Source organism: Paramacrobiotus metropolitanus, unplaced genomic scaffold (genome assembly GCF_019649055.1).
Source record: "Paramacrobiotus metropolitanus isolate TYO unplaced genomic scaffold, Prichtersi_v1.0 Parri_scaffold0000036, whole genome shotgun sequence".
NCBI lineage: Eukaryota > Metazoa > Tardigrada > Eutardigrada > Parachela > Macrobiotidae > Paramacrobiotus > Paramacrobiotus metropolitanus.
Window position 1 is genome coordinate 1,049,067 of NW_026570256.1, and position 17,332 is coordinate 1,066,398.

Sequence of the window (17,332 nt, forward strand, 5' to 3'; positions counted from 1 at the left end):
GGAGATCCAACAACTCCCATACTGAATCGGATCGCGCAGTTAACAGCGGAGGAAGAAACAGTTCGGGTTAAAGCACAAGCACCGAAAGTGTCGAAAAGAAGGGACCCATGGATACTGAATCGGAAGAAAGTGACGATGACAAATCAGCCCCAACGCCTTTGGAACCGGCGACAGAAAAGCCTAAAGGTCAAGAGACATCTGGAACTGTGACGGAAGAAACTCAACCGAAAGGTCATGGGACTTCAGAAAAACGGGAGAAAGAAAAGGTCATGCTCCCAATGGACAAGGCAGCGGCAGAAGCAGAAGCTGCATCTGCGCGACAGGTGTACCAGAAATCATTGTTCACACCATTGAAGGAGGCTTTTGAGAAAGAGCGGCCGAAGTCAGCAGATGAAGTGGGAGGTCACGAGACTTTACCACAGAAGGAGAAAGCTGATGAACCGAAATCGGCACAGTCATCATCTGGTTCAATGGCGAAATTGAGGATTGACGAAATGGAGAGAACAGAAGCAACGGACTCGGCAATATCCCCCCAGAAAACGGAGAATAGCGGTACAAAAACGAAAGAGCCGACAGATTACACGTTAGGAGCACCGTTGGATGTTAATAACCGGACATGGAACGAAGTCCAGGCGGCGATTCAGATTACCAGAGAACACGAGATGCTTGGGACGGAACTGAAAAGACAAGTCGCCGAAAATTCTAAAGGAAGATCGTCACTCAGCATGAGCGAGCGAGTCCTTAAACGGGCGTATAAGGAAGGAAAGTTGGGATGCAAATATAGCAAGGACAACAAAGTTATTTACTACCTTCCGAAACAGGGCACGGATCGTACACCGAGACTTAAAATGGAGCTGGAGGCCTGGAAGATAGCCATCACAGATGTGGCTTTGGACGCCATTGGCGGTACCAATGGAGCGTCTTGGAATGACCTTTCGAACTTCATGGCCGTCCATTACGAACTGGGAGATTTGAACATTGAAAACGATAAAGAGTGGATCAAAAACGCCGTTGAAGCTCTGATCGCGGAGAATGCACTGCATATTAATAAGGACGGCCGAGTGGACTTCAAACCGTATAACCCGCCGGCGAAAGAGTCTGAGTGAATGGGACGAGTGTAATATGCAGCGAGTAATGAACCCTGCATATTACATAAAAAGCATAAAACAGTTAAAAACGAATGAGAAAAGTTTTACGGAAAAATGAAAGTGAAAAGTCAATTCGATTGATAAGACTAATAGAAAAGGTCACAGTAGTCAGAAAGTACTGATAACGTGAGAAAGGTCACCACGTTACAGTGATAGAGAGGGCAGCAGGAGCTAGGAAAGTCTCAGCTCAGTAACGGAATAGGCGTAAAAATGATAGAGAAGCCTTGATAATGGATAAGATGGAAAGATTAACGTGGAAAAGTTACTATGATGGATTGTTTTCTGATTGCAGATTCAAAACGGAGAAAATGGCACAGAAAGGTCAAGCCACTCCTAAAAGCTCAGGATCCGCATCGGAGATAAACAGATCTACGGGCTATAACCCAAAGTGTCCGGACTGTTTAAGGAATAACAGGAAAGTTGATAAGAAGTTCCCGTGCTACACATGTGTTCACAAGTTGGGGGACCCACACATCGTCTCACTCGTGGGACTTATGGAAGCTAAACGCGGGAACATGGATGTCTTTCGAAACCTCATTAGTGCGAGGAATTACGGCAGTATCCCAGTTGAAGAGCGAATGCTACTCGAGGATCGTTATCGGGAAGCGATCCGGAATAACGAAAGTGGCTGGGACGAGACCTTGGAGCCGTTAAAATGCCCACAAACGGACGCATACCGGAAGAAATTTGAAGAGGATCAGGAAAAGATGCGGCGGCAACAGCTGGAGGACGAACTCCGGGCAAAGATTAATGCGGCGAATCAAAAGGCGAGCGAACAGGCCGCAAGAGAGGCGATGCCAAAACCCTCGAGTTCAACTGTACCGACAGCCAGCCTCAACGAAGAAGAAGCGCAACTTACACGTCAGTCTCTTATCATCCAGATTGACACGCTGACGAGTGATCCGGCCGCTATGCAACAGGAACTATTTGATGCGCTGTTGCGGGAGAAAAGTTGAGACTGCAGAAGGGTTTCGCTCCGGCACCATACATAAAGAAGGCAGTTGAAGAACGTATGGAAGACTGCGCAAATCCCGTCAGAACGAGAGTAATGTTCTACAGGCGCTCAGAGGATTCAGACGAGATGACGTGTTCACACGGCCCCGTTCCCCTCCGCATAGAGAAAGGTCACGCGGACATTCAAGGGAACACGAGCGAATCTCTGAAAGACGGAGCGAAAGGTCACGTGAACATTCTCGTGAAAGGACACGGGATTACCGCAGCGAAAGGTCACGCGAACGTTCCCGTGATCGCGATTACCGTGGCGGAAGAGGATGGGTGCGCCATGGAAATGAGATAACCGAGACAAGTATTCAGCGGAAAATCGATACGGCAAAGATCTTGGCCGCGACAAGAGGACGTGAAGAACAACGGCGTGCGGAGACTTACCGTACAGAGCCTGAAAAGAAAGGTCATCAGGTGCCGTTGGAAGTTGGATTCCGTAACCGCAATGTTAGAATGTCAACACCCGAAAGGTCATGGGATAAAAGGCGCGAACACACGCGAAATCGAACGCCAGACCCACAGGATAAACGATGGCAGGAAAGAGCCAGGTATTATGCGGGTTTTGAATCTGGCGCAAGCAAAAGGTCATCGAGCGCAGAACGGGAAGATTCACCCCCGAAGTATCAGCGGATGGAATCGACAGTCCATGTAGTGAATCCCATCGTGAGTGCGGTACAGGAAGATGACACGATGGAAGGGCCCGGCTCAGTCGCAGAAGCGCCTGCGGCGCAAGAAGATGATATGATGGAAGGGCTCGGTTCAGCCGCAGAAGCGTCCCAAGATAACGTGATACACCGAAGAAATGTGGTCCTTGACAGTGACCCCCAACCATCCACATCGACGGGTATTGAACCGCCGCAGAGCAGACGACGCGAACAAGAAAGTCGGCGCGAACCGGATGAACGTCGCGAAGTCGGTCGGCGAACGACTTCCCGATTCAATAACCGACACCCCGACACAATCGACATGGTATACGATATGCGCGACACCGATGAACAAAAGACGGAAATCTGCCGATATATGGGGATTGAAGACGATTCGGCGGATGCGAATAAGATCCACACAATTTTGAATCAGCTGCGTCAATTTTTATTCGATTCGGGCTATGCGAAAGAAATTAAAGAGGGAGTGGAACAAGGAATTTTCCGTCAATTATACATTCCCCGCGACTCAGCAAGGGATTGTTACCTCCCTATCCGACGAAACGGATTACATAGCCTATTGGATTTGAATTTGTTGGACGTGCCACTGGATACGACTGACCCAATCGGGATGACACAATTCTATTATAGAGATTATCCCGAACGACAAGAATATGTGGCTCAGTTTGTCTTACGACACGTGAATCCAGCCTTCAAGTTGCTTGCAGCAAGAGCATCGATCGGATTACACTTGGATCCTAAAGACCATGCCGCAAGAAGGATGGGGCAGAAGGTCTTCGCTGCGAGATTGGCACACTATAAGACACAGAACCAGTTGGTGTCAAATACTATGAAGGACGATATCCCACCGCTCTTCCGACCTCACGTGGCGAAATTGGGAGAACCGATGGAACATGTCGGGATAGCCCATACGGCAAGAAAGGCGTTGAAAAAGTGCAAGATACGAATGGAAAAGGGCAATCTTACACAACGCCATGCCTCCCAAGTGGAAGAGAGGATTAATAAGATTAAAGACACCATGGGAAGTGACTACGTCGAACCTTTTGACGGAGTTGAAATGTACATCGACGAGTTCCTTGTAAAGAAAAGCGATCGGCGCCCAGAACGCGCTCCTAACCAGATTGGACGACGTGGCCTACGGAACCAGCAACTCCGCGATAACCTCGCCGACGTGCAACGGAGATTGGCGGATGACCCTAACAACCGGAGACTCCGGTTGGAGGAAAATGACGCACGCTATCGAGTCGAGGCGGTTAAAAGAAGTCGCCAAGGTAAAGGCCGTGGTCAGCGAGAAGTTGACCCCGAAAAGGTCATGGCAGTTGATTCCATGGAACCAATTGACCGGACGTCTGACCGTAATCAACCGGAAAACGCTAAGAGGCGCCCGCCAAGAGATGGCGAAGGCGACTCAAATGAAATGGAATAATGTTGATCGTTAGGATCACACTATTAAAAAGGACGTCTACGGCATTTTGTCGGCACGTCACACAAATGAAAAATGGTGTTGTATATGAGGGCGTTATGACTTGTTCACATAAACCGTATTCGTGTATTTGTTGTTTTCAGCATTTATAGCACAGAATCAGAAAGGGTAAAGAAATCATGTGGAGCATCGATTGGGGTTGAAATTGATTCGGTCTATAAAGCCGGCCCCAAAGGAGTTGCTACGGCAGTTAGCCGGCTCTCCTCCTTACGCGATTCAGTGTCATAAATTGGCAAGAGAAACTACGGTAATCAAGCCGGATCTCTTGCATACGAAAGTGGGCCACAAGCGGCGAAAAAGAGAAAGACAGCAGGTGGAAATTTTGATGGGGTAAACTTGATGCGGCAGTCAGCCGGCCTCATTAGAGTTGCTACGGCAAACTATGCCGGCAATCTCTCCGAGCGATTCAGTGTTGAAAATTAACGAGAGAAATAGCGGTAACCAAGCCGGATCTCTCGTACCGAAGTTGGGCCACAGGCGGCGAACAAGAGTCCAAGATCGGATGTGGAAGCGTCATGGGGTAAATTTAATGCGGTAGTTAGCCGGCCCCATCAGAGATGTTACGGTAAACTCTGCCGGCACTCTGGCCGCTCGAGGCATATTGAAGTGGGATGTGCGACGGAAAGGTCAACCGGCAAGTTCTACCAGGGAGGCAAGCGAAGAAATGCTTGACGGCCGCAGAAAATTGGCTAAGTTCCTCCATGACCTTTGATGGAAGTTTGAAGAGAAGTTGGATGACCTTTGGGATCATTACCGCCCAAGAGAGTCACCGTAGCAGAATTTAAGTCGCATGACCTTTTGGGACCATTAACCCAAACCGAGTCGCACATCACAACGGATCATCTCAACAAAGGATGACCTTTACCAGGGAGGAAACGAACTACGCTTGTCTATACGACGTCCCTCCGTGACTTTTAACGGATCTCATTTGAAAGTCGTACAATTGATACGCACCGTATTCCAAAGATTGAAGCAGTATTCCTAAGTCGTACTGGATACGCACCTGATTCTCAAGCGGATTGTGATGAAAAGTCGCACTACGGATGCGCGGGATCGCTCAACAGAGCGGAATAGGCCAAAAAGTGCGGAAAACGGTGGACAGGACCTGTGACCTTTACGAGTCAGAAGTGGAGGATCCTAGTCTACATTTGATTAATACTTTTGTTGATCTTTTAACTGTTGATCTGTTTTGTATTAAAATTGATATGGAATAGTATTTTTATAAATGGATCTCTTTATTCACATCGTATTAAATGGAATTGTGCCTTATGGAATTGATGTGATAAATGGAATAAGAGAATTTGATGTTTTTGAGCACGCACAGACACCGGCGACCGTCTTTTCGTGGATTCGGGAGTGTGTCCAGCCTCAACGGAGCTCGGCATCCCCCCAGAGGCATGTGAGACGAGGCTCACTAGCGTTCACGTCCGTGGCGCTAGGCGCTACGCCTTTGGATTACGGTCTGTGTTGTGTCTCGCTTCTGATTGGCTTGCGCTTTATTAGTGGGCGCGGCTTAGCACGTGCTGCACAGTGTTACACACTGTTGAATTGGCTCTACGATTTGTGATCGAGCTGCGCCGATCACTTGTTGATTTCTGGTCTCCAGACTTTCAATATTATTAAAAGTCAGCTATTAGCGGTGCGACGTTTCGCGATTCCGCGTAGTTCGCTATACTGATCGCATAGCTCACTCCACGGGATCTATTCCGTTTAGGTCTCCGTATCTGGATCACAGTCGGATCCAGCATTAGAGCCGTAAGCCGTTTGGCCGCAGCACGAAACCGGAACAGATCTTTACGGAAACGAAAATATATCAAAGTGTCAATTTATTATTGCGCAAACTGCTGTCTGAAATCCGGAAAGCAGGGTTATGTACACGGTTATTGATAATGCAAATAACGCCTCCTGATCAAGAAGTATATCTTATTGTATTCGGAAAGTTTCAAAGCAGCTAGCAAGTAGTTTCCAGAACGTATGCGGTGAATTTCGAGCGAAATCATGCAAATATCAGTGCAATATAGAAATGCTAAGGCGATTGGGGTTAGCATGATCTGTAGAGGGACAGCATAATACGAGTAAGCCGCCCAGGCTGATTATCGCTTAGTTGTCAGTTGCGTGACCCAATCTGGGTTCCGGCTGGGCAGCGGGTTGCATTTATTAGTTAGTCCCGGCTTCTGTGGTATCGGCTTGCGCTGAAGATTACATCGCTCTGCTCCACTGCTGCAATGGATTCTCTTGTATGCGAGACATGCACGTCCAAGTATTTCTTAGAACTATTTACTTCCAAGTATATATTGGAAACCATTCTACGTTTTGAAACATTTCGACATATGTTAAATGATATTTAAGATTATGACCATATTTATGATTTAATTTCATAAATTTCGTGGTAGTAGGTCAGTTTCGTGCGGCAATGAATTTTTTTATCATGGATATCCTGCTGACGCTGGTGATTCTGGTGAGGAATGTACATAATTGTTTTATTTGATAGCACCGTTCAAATGCACTCTAAGGTACAGTTCGTAATAAAAATAGCTTGTCAATTGCAGACTGCAATTGACAAGCTATTTTTATTACGAACTGCAATTTGCAGTAAATGCGAACGTGCTGCAACTGCCATTTCTTAATTATTTATATTTCATTAAAAATTACTGCATGCTCTTGTTCCGAAAATATAATTTCATTTGATTGGCTATTTTGATGTCACGTCGGTAACACATCTTCAAATATATTCTTCGGGTTTGTACAGGTTGCAATGCGTTTAATAGTTGAGGCGCAAGGAAGTACCGAAACCAAAGCGCCCGAAATATGTCAAAGGTACGTTGTCAACCCGCCTTTTTGAAATTTTAATGCAGTACCGGAATGAGGATAAAAGCAGAATTGTGAGGATTTTCCTAGAACCACTGGCCAAACGAAGCCCTGCTACTGCTCACCAAAAGACGCGTGTTGGCCAACTGAAAACCAGTGGCAGACATTTAATGACGCACTATCCGGCCGTCTTATCGTTCCGGTACCAACAGGTACCGTCCGTTGTTTCTCGCTGTGCAAAAGCTGCTTTAGCACGAACTTGCCTCTAGAAAAAAGTCCAGAGTTTATGTATGTTAGGTAACATATTCGAAGAACATACAGATATCTAGTACACTCTGTAGTTTTTACTCTCTTATTCTAGATTGTGTTCAGTTTTTCAGCGTTCTGTGAGTATCAGCGTGTTTTCTGCAGAAAGTATGATTGTGCTGCTATGCTATCTGTGGACCTGTCGCACGGTCGACTTTAACCATCGTTAACCACCGTGTACGCTATATAAATGGAAACTTGAAAAATAAATTTTTTTATTGGTACGGGGGGGGGGGTCAGACCGGCCATTACGTAAGCGGTAGAGTGGTGAAAAAATTCGTTATGCCAGCGTTATCTCGAACGGTTGGGTGGTAGAAAAGGGTCTAAAATTCCGTTACGTAATACTTGAATCGCGCCTTAAATGAAGTTGTACGGAACAGCGTTTCCGTGTTATGGTCCACAATCTACAAAGACCAGCGAATGTGAGAATGTCCAGGCGAATTACCACGAGTCGAAGTTTCTGATCAACAAACCCGGAAGCATGTACATGGCCAACTGGGAGGATATGAACGAAGATCGCTGCACGTTTGAAGGAGCTTTGCGCCGTAACGCTGTTTGCCATACTGGGCGTGTTCCACAGTATGCTGTGGAAGCGCATGATGTCGGTGATATCCAAAAGGCTTTGCAGTTTGCCACCAACCACAATCTGCGCGTCGTGGTGAAGAGCACCGGGCATGATTATGTCGGACGTAGTACCGCGCCTGACGCGTTGCTGATTTGGATGCGTAACTTTCGCGGAGAAATACAGACGAAGTCATCGCTCACTCCAACCGGCTGCGGCGCTGGTCACGGATATCCAGATCCTGTGATTACGGTACCGGCTGGAAAAGTGTGGAATGACGTATACGCCAAAGTAAGGTCACGTGTGCTGCGCTCGCTTATTCGAGAAAAAATGTAGTGCTATGTTGCAATTATTTTAGATGGAAGGGAGCAATGTTGAATTCCACTTTTCAAATAAAATTAAGGCAATTTGTGTTGTTGAGGCTCTGTGAGCGCTTCACACCTGCAAATAATTAAATTTTATAACGTTCGCACTTGCTAATAAGCCGACTAATTCAACTGTAGTGCTAACTTTGAATGATATTATTTGAATTTTTAGCTATGAAGTACAATAAAATTTGGCTTCGAATTTATGGAGTCAGTTTCAACATTTTTCACTAAATAAATAATAATTTTTTGTTTCAGAATTTTTTGGCCGTACTCGAGTAGTCTAATTTCTCACTAACGCTCAATAAATAGTTACTGCGAGTAGGAAGAGATTTGATTCGCTAGTTATAACCTTGTAAATTTTGGTAAAAGAGTTGGAAGCAAAGATTGCTGGGTGAAAAAAAGGCGTCATAATTAAAAATAAAATTTGTTGTATATTTTTGGCAGATCACCCAGTGTTTCAACGGAACATATTGGATCGTCGGTGGATATTGTCCGGACGTCAGTGCGGCTGGCGGGTTCACCTTGGGAGGCGGTCAGAGTGTCCTTTCCACGTCCTTTGGCTTGGCTGTCGACAACGTATTAGAATTCACGCTAGTGACAGCTAACGGCACGCTACTGACCGTCAGCGCTTGTTGCAATAAAGAGCTCTTCTGGGCACTGCGTGGCGGTGGCGGTGGAACGTTCGGCATTATCACTTCCGTCACATATAGACTGCATCCAGTTTCGAAAGGATTTTTATCATATTCGCTGATGATTACGAACAAAACCGGCACGGGGAATTTCAGCGCCACTCAGCTGAAGGATATTGTGGAGGTATTGGCACGACACACCGAACGCCTTGGGGAGGTTGGCTGGGGTGGATACCTCATTTTCAGCCCTAACGCAGGAGTAACGCTGATGTTCTTGGTGCCGGCTGATCGCGCTAATTCAGCTGCACTGATGGAAGTGCTAAAGCAGGATTATGTCGAAATGCAAGAGCAATTCGAATTTCTTGTTAAGCCGATCACCGAAGCGGGAGGCAGACATCTGCTACGTTTTGAGAATTTCGAGGTATGATAAATTCTGTATTTGTAAAAAAATGTGACTCACTATTATACGCTGTGTCTTCAGTTAAATATTAATTTTATTTATAAAGTGTTTAAAGATATGCGCAAATCCTTAATAGTACTACATATGTAGATGTATCTGTTGCACCGTACGTATATACAATTTTTATATGATATTGGAAGAATTAATATGGTATATAATTTGAAGTTATTGTTTATTTATTTAATTGATTTTTTGACAGGATTGGCGCATGTGGACGACTACGATCCCAGCATTCGGTGCTTTTCAATCCGGATACAGGACGGCATTAGGCACGCGCTTTATTCCCATGTATTCTTTATTGGATCCCCAAAACACCGCGCGTATTATTGTTGCCGGCGCGGCACAGAACAATCTGGCCAACGGTTTCACCATCATCCTCATTACCGGACCGGGAATGCGCAATCGCGATGCAACGTCACAGGAGACCTCGGTCACACCGGCTTGGCGTTCTGCGGCATGGTTAGCCTTCCTGTTTACCGGCTGGGACGGGACCACATCCCAAGAGGATGTCAACATGAAAAAGGCGGCACTGAACAGCGGCTTGCAAGTTTGGCGGAATGCGTATCCGGACACGGGAGCGTATCACAATGAAATCTTTCCGGAGGAGCCGAACTGGCAGACGGCAGCGTGGGGACACAACTATGACCGGCTATTGAATATCAAAAATTCTGTTGATCCAAGGGGCATATTTCATTGCAGAATGTGTGTTGGAGATGAAGACAAATGAAAATTAAGCGAATAAATTTGTCATTTGAAATTTGAATTGGGTTGCATCTTTTCTAATGCACAATAGGTTTGGTGTTTGTTTAGCGACTACACAATAAAATATCTGTATTTACATTGTAATACACAATTGTTCTATGGCCAAGATTAATTATGCGGGCTGAATATCAACCTCGTGCTCGCGGCTGGTAAACGCCTAAAGTAAACATCCAATACAGACTGTACAGTACTGATAACGTGACTACTCAATCGTAAAAACAAAGCATTTGTTGTAGTGATGACTGATGATCAACTGACCAACAAAAAAGTGAGGAAATGCAGAACAAAATGCGTGCCCAGTAGTAAATAGACGATTAAAACTTTAGCGTTGTGCCGGCATATGCGTACGTGCTTTATCATTGTAATAGTCTGTATCAGTGTATGCAAATCCACTATCCGTCATCAGAAAAGCATTTTCGATTCAAATTTTTAAAAAAATCAAGACTGCAGTATTGCTACTGCAACGAGCACATCGGATATTAATCTTGCGTACGTCTACAGAACCAACAAAACGAAAATAATTATTGGTTTTTACTTTCCATGCTCCACAGTTTTGTAGAATTTCGCGCTTTAACACCTCATACCGGAAGCGATAATTTTCTTGATGCACAACGAGGATAGTTTGCTAATCGTATTATAAAAGCGGGAAATGGGGAACTGCCGGTAAGCTTCCGATAAATATTTCATGCGCCCTTCATATCTACTGACATTTGTATTTCCAAAATCAAGTAATGATTTGCCAATATCGGATGAACGAATGATAATAGTAAGTTTCTTTACTTGTGCAGGTTTTCTGTTTCCCAGCAGCTTCAGACTATTCTCGTGGGAAACAAAAAAACTTAGCTGGCTGCTTTGTAGAATTTTCAAAAAATTGTTCACTGAAGTTCAAGTAGCCACTATAATTTATTCCTACGTGCTCCATCCCGGAAAGGGGAGACATTTTCTGCTTTTTGCATCAATGTTCGCGAGTACTAGGAAGCCCCAATCGGTAGGATTGGGCCAGTCGTTGACCAGGTGCCGTTCAAACGTAATGTATTGTTTCTCAGCGTCTACGAGTGGCCGATCCCAACTTAATGAGACGTCCATCCGGGCGACTAAGACGTCCGCAGGAAGTCAGGGCCATTGACACATCCATAGATATTTACTGGTCTCGCTAATGTTGAAGCAGAAATTTCGTAAAGACTAATTTCATCTTGGGAGCGGAAACCAGTCAAATCAAATCAAAAATCGGCTGAATGTAACCTAAGGTCGGATATCTGCAAAATTGTTAAACGATTTGTCACCGTTATACAGGAAGCAGGCTGACTCATTTGGGCTTCCTGCAAAGATATCAAAGTCGGTATAAAAGCTAATAAAAGTGTTAACGCGTATGTTGCTTGTCTATTTTAGTGACTTGAAAATCACCCCGGACAGAAGCAGTAAAATGCATTTACTGCTCTTTTTCCTGTTTGCCGGCTTGTATGCCTTTTGCTTCTCAGCATTCACTGGAGACCAACCAGTCAATCCAACCGCAGAAGACGGCATTCTTTTTGATTGGAGAAAATTCAAAAACTTTCACGGTAATAACGGCAGAATTTCTTTAATTTTAATTTACTCGTCACCGCCTTTTTGTAGGGAAAGAATACGATGGAGCCGAGGATGCCATGCGACGCAAAGCATATATAAAGAACAGCCAACGAGTCGACCGGCACAATAAGGAATATTTACAAGGTCTCCATTCCTATAAACTGAAAATCAACCATTTTGCTGACATGGCACCCGAAGTATTTCGAACGATGATGCACGGAATAAAATTCCGGAACAACGATACCAGTTTTGCCAAAAATCCCGTGTTCCTCGCCCCGTCAAATGTCCAACTTCCGGAGACGATCGACTGGCGACAGCGAGGTTTTGTCACTCCCGTGAAGAATCAAGGCCAATGCGGATCCTGCTGGGCGTTCAGTTCGACCGGAGCGCTGGAAGGACAGCATTTCCGTAAGACGGGCAGATTGATCTCGTTGAGCGAGCAGCAGCTGGTGGATTGTTCGTGGCAGTATGGTAACCAAGGCTGCAGTGGCGGCTTTATGACCCAAGGTGGGCGACAAAAATTGTTAGCGAGGTGCCATGTTTGGTACAGTTTTTGGTAAGGGCGCTGGTTACTCGCCACTTACAGAGCGTTATTTTCATTTTGCGCTCTAGCCGGAAGGGCGACCAGGCCTCAAATACTTCTGACTGTAACAGTATATGACTCATTAAAACTGCGCCAAAGCGGCATGTACAATCGTACAGACTTCTGTACATGCTGTTAGATGGTTGATCGATTGTTATCGATATCCGTAAGTTACGTTACTTACGTACTTACGATGATTAATCAAACAAACTTGTAATATGTTCATATGCATTGCAGCGTTTGATTATATTAAAGACAACAACGGCGTGGATACGGAAACTTCCTACCCTTACGAGGCAAAGGTAAAACGGTTGTTCTTCGTGATTCGTATACGTACACGGCACCCTAATCCCACAACGTGTTCACGTTGCATTTTTCTGAAGGAGGACAGCTGTCACTTCAGGATGGACACGGTGGGAGCAACAGATTATGGCCACGTGTATGTGCTACCAGAAGGAAATGAAGAGATCTTGAAAACGGCCGTGGCTACCGTAGGACCGATAAGCATTGCCATGGACGCTAGCCACGAGACTTTTCAAACGTATTCATCTGGTAAGACCTTAATTGCTTGATAACTGTGGGGGCGCAGAAGCCATAGAAAGAGAAGCCGGCTCGGTATCACAGAGTTCGTTAGTGCACAATCGTTTTCTACTTAACAAAATATACCAATTAGGCGATAGCAGCAATAATAAACGTTCCTATCGGGATCTGTATATAGTTTACAATAGACAAATATAAGCGTTCATCTTATGCATAGGGGTCTACGATGAGGATGAGTGCAGTTCAGACGTAAGAAGCCTGAATCATGCCATGTTGATTGTTGGATATGGCAACGAGAATGGAAAGGATTACTGGCTGGTCAAGAACAGCTGGGGTGAGGAATGGGGCGACGACGGTTACATCAAGATGGTGCGCAATAAAAACAACCAGTGCGGCATCGCCACTGCTGCCAGTTATCCACTGGTCTAGCTTTGCAGTTATTTGCTTTCCGGTTTACGACTACAAAAATAATGTGTTTGTTATTGGTTTTTTCGGAATTTCTGTTCTGTCATCTTAGTTCGTTCTCGGCTTTATGAAATCGAACGCCGGGAACAGTAAAACCGCGTTTGCTTGATAGCGACGTTTATTGGTCGGGCTTCCTGTGACTGGTTTTATTTTCCGTCTTTTTCCAAGTATCGAGTACAAATGAAGATTTCTGGATGGTAATTAGCTCAGTGCTTGTACAAAATATTGTGATCGCGAATAATGAATTCTTATGATCGCGAGTTCAGGAAACCGTAAATATTGAATATCAAAGCTTCTTTACGTCTTAAATTAATTTACTTTTTAGTCTGCATAATATTTCTGTACGTATGATTCCGCATTTTAGCCATACGTGTAATAATCAGAGAATGGCCGCACATCATAGACTGAGATACTAAATTTTTTTATGAGGTATACCTCCTTCGATCAGAACATAACGAGAACATAACGCAGTTTTTGTAGAAACATGTACCGTAGGTGTAGAACTCAGCATGTAAATGCGGCTTGAGTTTGGTTATATCTATATTGTATAAATCTGGGTGCACAGGAACCAGCATCTGATGACCTTTTTACAATACAGTACTTTTAATACGATGTCTAGCGTTGGTAAGTATTATCAAATTAAGCCAAATTATAAAAAGCATGAAATTTCTGGACTTCATAACGTCCAGTGACAAAAAGATCAGTACAGGGATGTAAAACGACGGTAACATAATTTGTTTGCTTCTGAGCTACCGTTTGGACGACCTGCGAGGATTCCAACGCGCCTTAGACATACCGGTTATTGTGGTTATCATCCAACAGAAAGACACAAACTTGGGACAATGATGGCATTTTCCGATGTCCACCGTTCAGCTATTTATCGCACCGGTTCGCATGCAGCACAGCGTTCTGATTACGTCAAGCCAACTTAACATGCTTTGAGATTTCGAATAAAGTAGTATATAATACATAATATACTTGGATGTTATGCCTCCAGCTCACTGGTCAGGGAAACGGCTCAACAAGAAATTCACAGTCAGCGAATTGACGTGCTACCATCACAGTTATCCAAAAAAAGCAGAGTTAACATTTCTCGCCCGATTTTGAGAAAATCGCTAGTGAGTATGATTCAGATCCTTTCAAAACTGGGTGCAGTTTGGAAGTGACGAAACTCGAAAGTGACGATGCCGAACATTCCGTCGTCACCGCCACGGAGCGCTCAGAACACTTCTTTATTGCGATAAGCACTGCCGGTTAGCACTACGTAGAAGTATGTCGAAAATGTGCCCCATCCGGAAGAGGCGATCCTTGCTGATCGCATCGCTGCTTCCGATTTCTGACAGGATTCACTCGGTTCGCGTTGATTCGTAAGCAGTACTAACGTCATTCATGGATGCTTTTACTCTGAGAAGACTGATTCAGTGTCCACAAGCCAACCGATCGTGATTCTAATTTTCCATTTCTAAGCGAGATATCCGGACAGCTAAGGCGTTGGTTGAGACCGGGTGCTTCATGTGCATTCCTTGCAAAACTGGTATTAATATGCATAAAACTAAGCTTTGTTGTTTGTCAATTTCGGTGACTTAGGATCGTTGATCTTGAGTCAGTCGAGAAAACTAAAATCGAAAATGTATACTTCTGAGTTACTCTTTCTGTCGTTCGCCGGGTTGTATGCCTTTTGCTCCTCAGCGTGCATTAGCGAACTACCAACTGATGCAACCGGAGAAAACGGCATTCTGTTTGACTGGAGAAAATTCAAGACTTTTCACGGTAACAACTCCAAGTCTTGTCTGGTTTTGAGTTGCACATGTGTATCGTCTGCTGTATTTTTACAGGGAAAGAATACGATGGAGCCGAAGATACCACGCGACGCGAACTATATATGAAGAACAGCCAACGAGTCGATCAGCACAATAAGGAATACGCGAGGGGTCTGCATTCTTATAAACTTAAAGTTAACCATTTTGCCGACATGAAACCCGAAGAATATTACAAGATGGCGCATGGAGTAAAATCTCGAAGCAACGATAAGACTGCAAGAAACCCAGTGTTCCTCGCCCCGTCAAATGTCCACCTTCCAGATGAGGTGGACTGGCGGCAATGGGGATATGTTACCCCCGTCAAGAATCAAGCCTCAGACTGGGGCTCGCGTTGTGGATCGTGTTGGGCATTTAGCACTACGGGAGCGCTGGAGGGGCAACATTTCCGCAAGACGGGAAGACTGATCTCGTTAAGTGAGCAGCAACTGGTCGACTGTTCCCGAGAGAATAACGGCTGCGAGGGTGGAAATCCTTCCCTAGGTAAAGCTTTTTTTTACTGTAAATCACCGCATAAGATTAAGTCATCGGGTTGGATCTTTAGTTATCATCCACGTACTCGGTACTGACAAAACAAACAAAGGCACCGCTTCCGGCGGTTGAGCCTGGTCCGAGATTTTCGTAATCCCCATGAATTTGCTAATTTCCTAATTGAAACGATCTTCAACTGCGATTACAGAAAAATTTGTTTACTACATACGTTGATGTTTATTATGGAATTATTTTGCTTCGTAACTGACAATCTGATCAGATTTGTGTGGACGTGAATTTTCACCAGTTGACTCATAGTTTTGCGCCAAACCTGTGGCTGGCAAGCGGACTTGGAGTCATCTAAAACCACATGCCACGTAGTTTTGATGACTGATCATAATTTTGCGCTTGCGAATAGCGATTGCATTTTAATACTGGCGCCAAACCTTACGACTTGCGACTGCAACGACAGTGCCCTTTGCACTGAAGCACTTCTTTTATTGGCTACTGCCGCACAAATTACTTACTGTACGTCGGTACTTGCGATTTTGACCGTCTACACATGCATCTTTGCAGCGTTTGATTACATCAAGGACAATCATGGTCTGGATACGGAAACGTCGTACTCGTATGAAGCAAGGGTAGATAGCCACCAAGCAGTTATTGCGCATTGATAGTATTATAACTGAAAAAGTTAAAATTCTTTGCAGGATGGCACCTGTCGCTTCAGAAGGGACACAGTGGGAGCAACAGATTATGGTTATGTGGAGGTGATGCCGAGCGGTAACGAAGAGATCTTAAGAGTAGCCGTGGCCACTGTAGGGCCGATTAGTATCGCCGTGGATGCCAGCCTCGACACCTTTGCAAAATATTCGTCTGGTGAGAATCTAGCACAGAAAATTTTCTAAAAAGCTTCCAAAAGAGGTAACTAATGTATAAGGCAAAATGCCAATCTCGTTGTAAGCGGAGCAAACATAGTATTTAATAGTCGTTTCCAACGGGCAGGAATTTTATTACAGTTTGGTTAGCGCCGCAGTGAACAGTTTACTACGGAATTGCGGCAGGATAGAGCATACATTTACTATAAGCATTTCATTTAAAAACCAAATCATAAAGTAGTTTTCTTGTGTAGGCGTTTACGATGACGGTGAGTGCAGTTCTGAACGAAGCAAACGGGAACACGCCATGTTAATCGTTGGATACGGGAACGAGAACGGAAAAGATTACTGGCTGGTCAAGAACAGCTGGGGTGAAGAATGGGGCGAAGATGGTTACATTAAGATGGTGCGCAATAAGGACAACCAGTGCGGCATCGCTAGCGAAGCCATGTATCCTCTGGTGTAGATTTTCCACTCGCACAATGCAACAGGTGCTTGCGGACTGATACGTAATAACAATGCATTGTTATCAAGTATACACTATACACGATTAACGCATGCTGCTTGTTCAAGCTGTTTCTTGGTCTGCTGGTGATTATTATACATTCGTTTACGTTGGCAGTTCGGAAATCATCTTCATCAGTATCGGTTGAGGCACATGGTGATTTGTTTCAATAAAGACGATAAAGATAAAGACCATGATAATTAAAATACACCATCTAATAATGATCGTTGCAACTGCAAGACTGCAGAATAGCCAACTGGGTTATTTGTTATAAAAAAACCAGCACAATAGACTGCCAACAAATTTCAACTTTGGGG

At 44.7% G+C, this 17,332-nt stretch overlaps 2 protein-coding genes across 7 annotated transcripts in view; both read left to right on the forward strand.

The window, feature by feature from the left end:
- LOC129589599 (uncharacterized) overlaps positions 1 to 10,218 on the forward strand; it is a 28,898-nt gene extending 18,680 nt beyond the window's left edge. The window contains exons 2-8 of one of the 6 annotated variants that reach the window (XM_055484408.1): positions 1,441 to 6,532; positions 6,689 to 6,753; positions 7,045 to 7,112; positions 7,194 to 7,315; positions 7,790 to 8,262; positions 8,784 to 9,389; positions 9,628 to 10,218. In XM_055484408.1, the coding sequence (XP_055340383.1) occupies positions 6,709 to 6,753; positions 7,045 to 7,112; positions 7,194 to 7,315; positions 7,790 to 8,262; positions 8,784 to 9,389; positions 9,628 to 10,155 (1,842 nt within the window). In that variant the 5' untranslated portion in view covers positions 1,441 to 6,532; positions 6,689 to 6,708 and the 3' untranslated portion in view covers positions 10,156 to 10,218. Of the gene's footprint in view, positions 1 to 177; positions 6,533 to 6,688; positions 6,754 to 7,044; positions 7,113 to 7,193; positions 7,392 to 7,789; positions 8,263 to 8,783; positions 9,390 to 9,627 lie in introns of those variants that run through there. The other 5 variants (XM_055484407.1, XM_055484409.1, XM_055484410.1 and 2 more) reach the window with 5 other exon arrangements.
- Positions 10,219 to 10,628: 410 nt separating this feature from the next.
- LOC129589585 (uncharacterized) lies at positions 10,629 to 17,180 on the forward strand. Its single transcript, XM_055484383.1, has 12 exons — positions 10,629 to 10,853; positions 11,580 to 11,749; positions 11,805 to 12,263; positions 12,577 to 12,641; positions 12,723 to 12,891; positions 13,097 to 13,302; positions 13,397 to 13,433; positions 14,902 to 15,114; positions 15,180 to 15,644; positions 16,209 to 16,273; positions 16,343 to 16,511; positions 16,765 to 17,180. The coding sequence occupies exons 1-12, from the start codon at positions 10,840 to 10,842 to the stop codon at positions 16,974 to 16,976; spliced, it is 2,244 nt and encodes a 747-aa protein (XP_055340358.1). The 5' UTR covers positions 10,629 to 10,839; the 3' UTR covers positions 16,977 to 17,180.
- The last annotated feature ends 152 nt before the right edge of the window (positions 17,181 to 17,332 follow it).

Excerpts from the sequence above, each read along its gene's own strand:
- LOC129589585 (XM_055484383.1), top strand. Across the intron at positions 12,264-12,576 it reads TGGCGGCTTTATGACCCAAG|CGTTTGATTATATTAAAGAC; the intron begins GTGGGCGACAAA and ends TATGCATTGCAG. Across the intron at positions 13,303-13,396 it reads CTGCTGCCAGTTATCCACTG|TTCGTTCTCGGCTTTATGAA; the intron begins GTCTAGCTTTGC and ends CTGTCATCTTAG.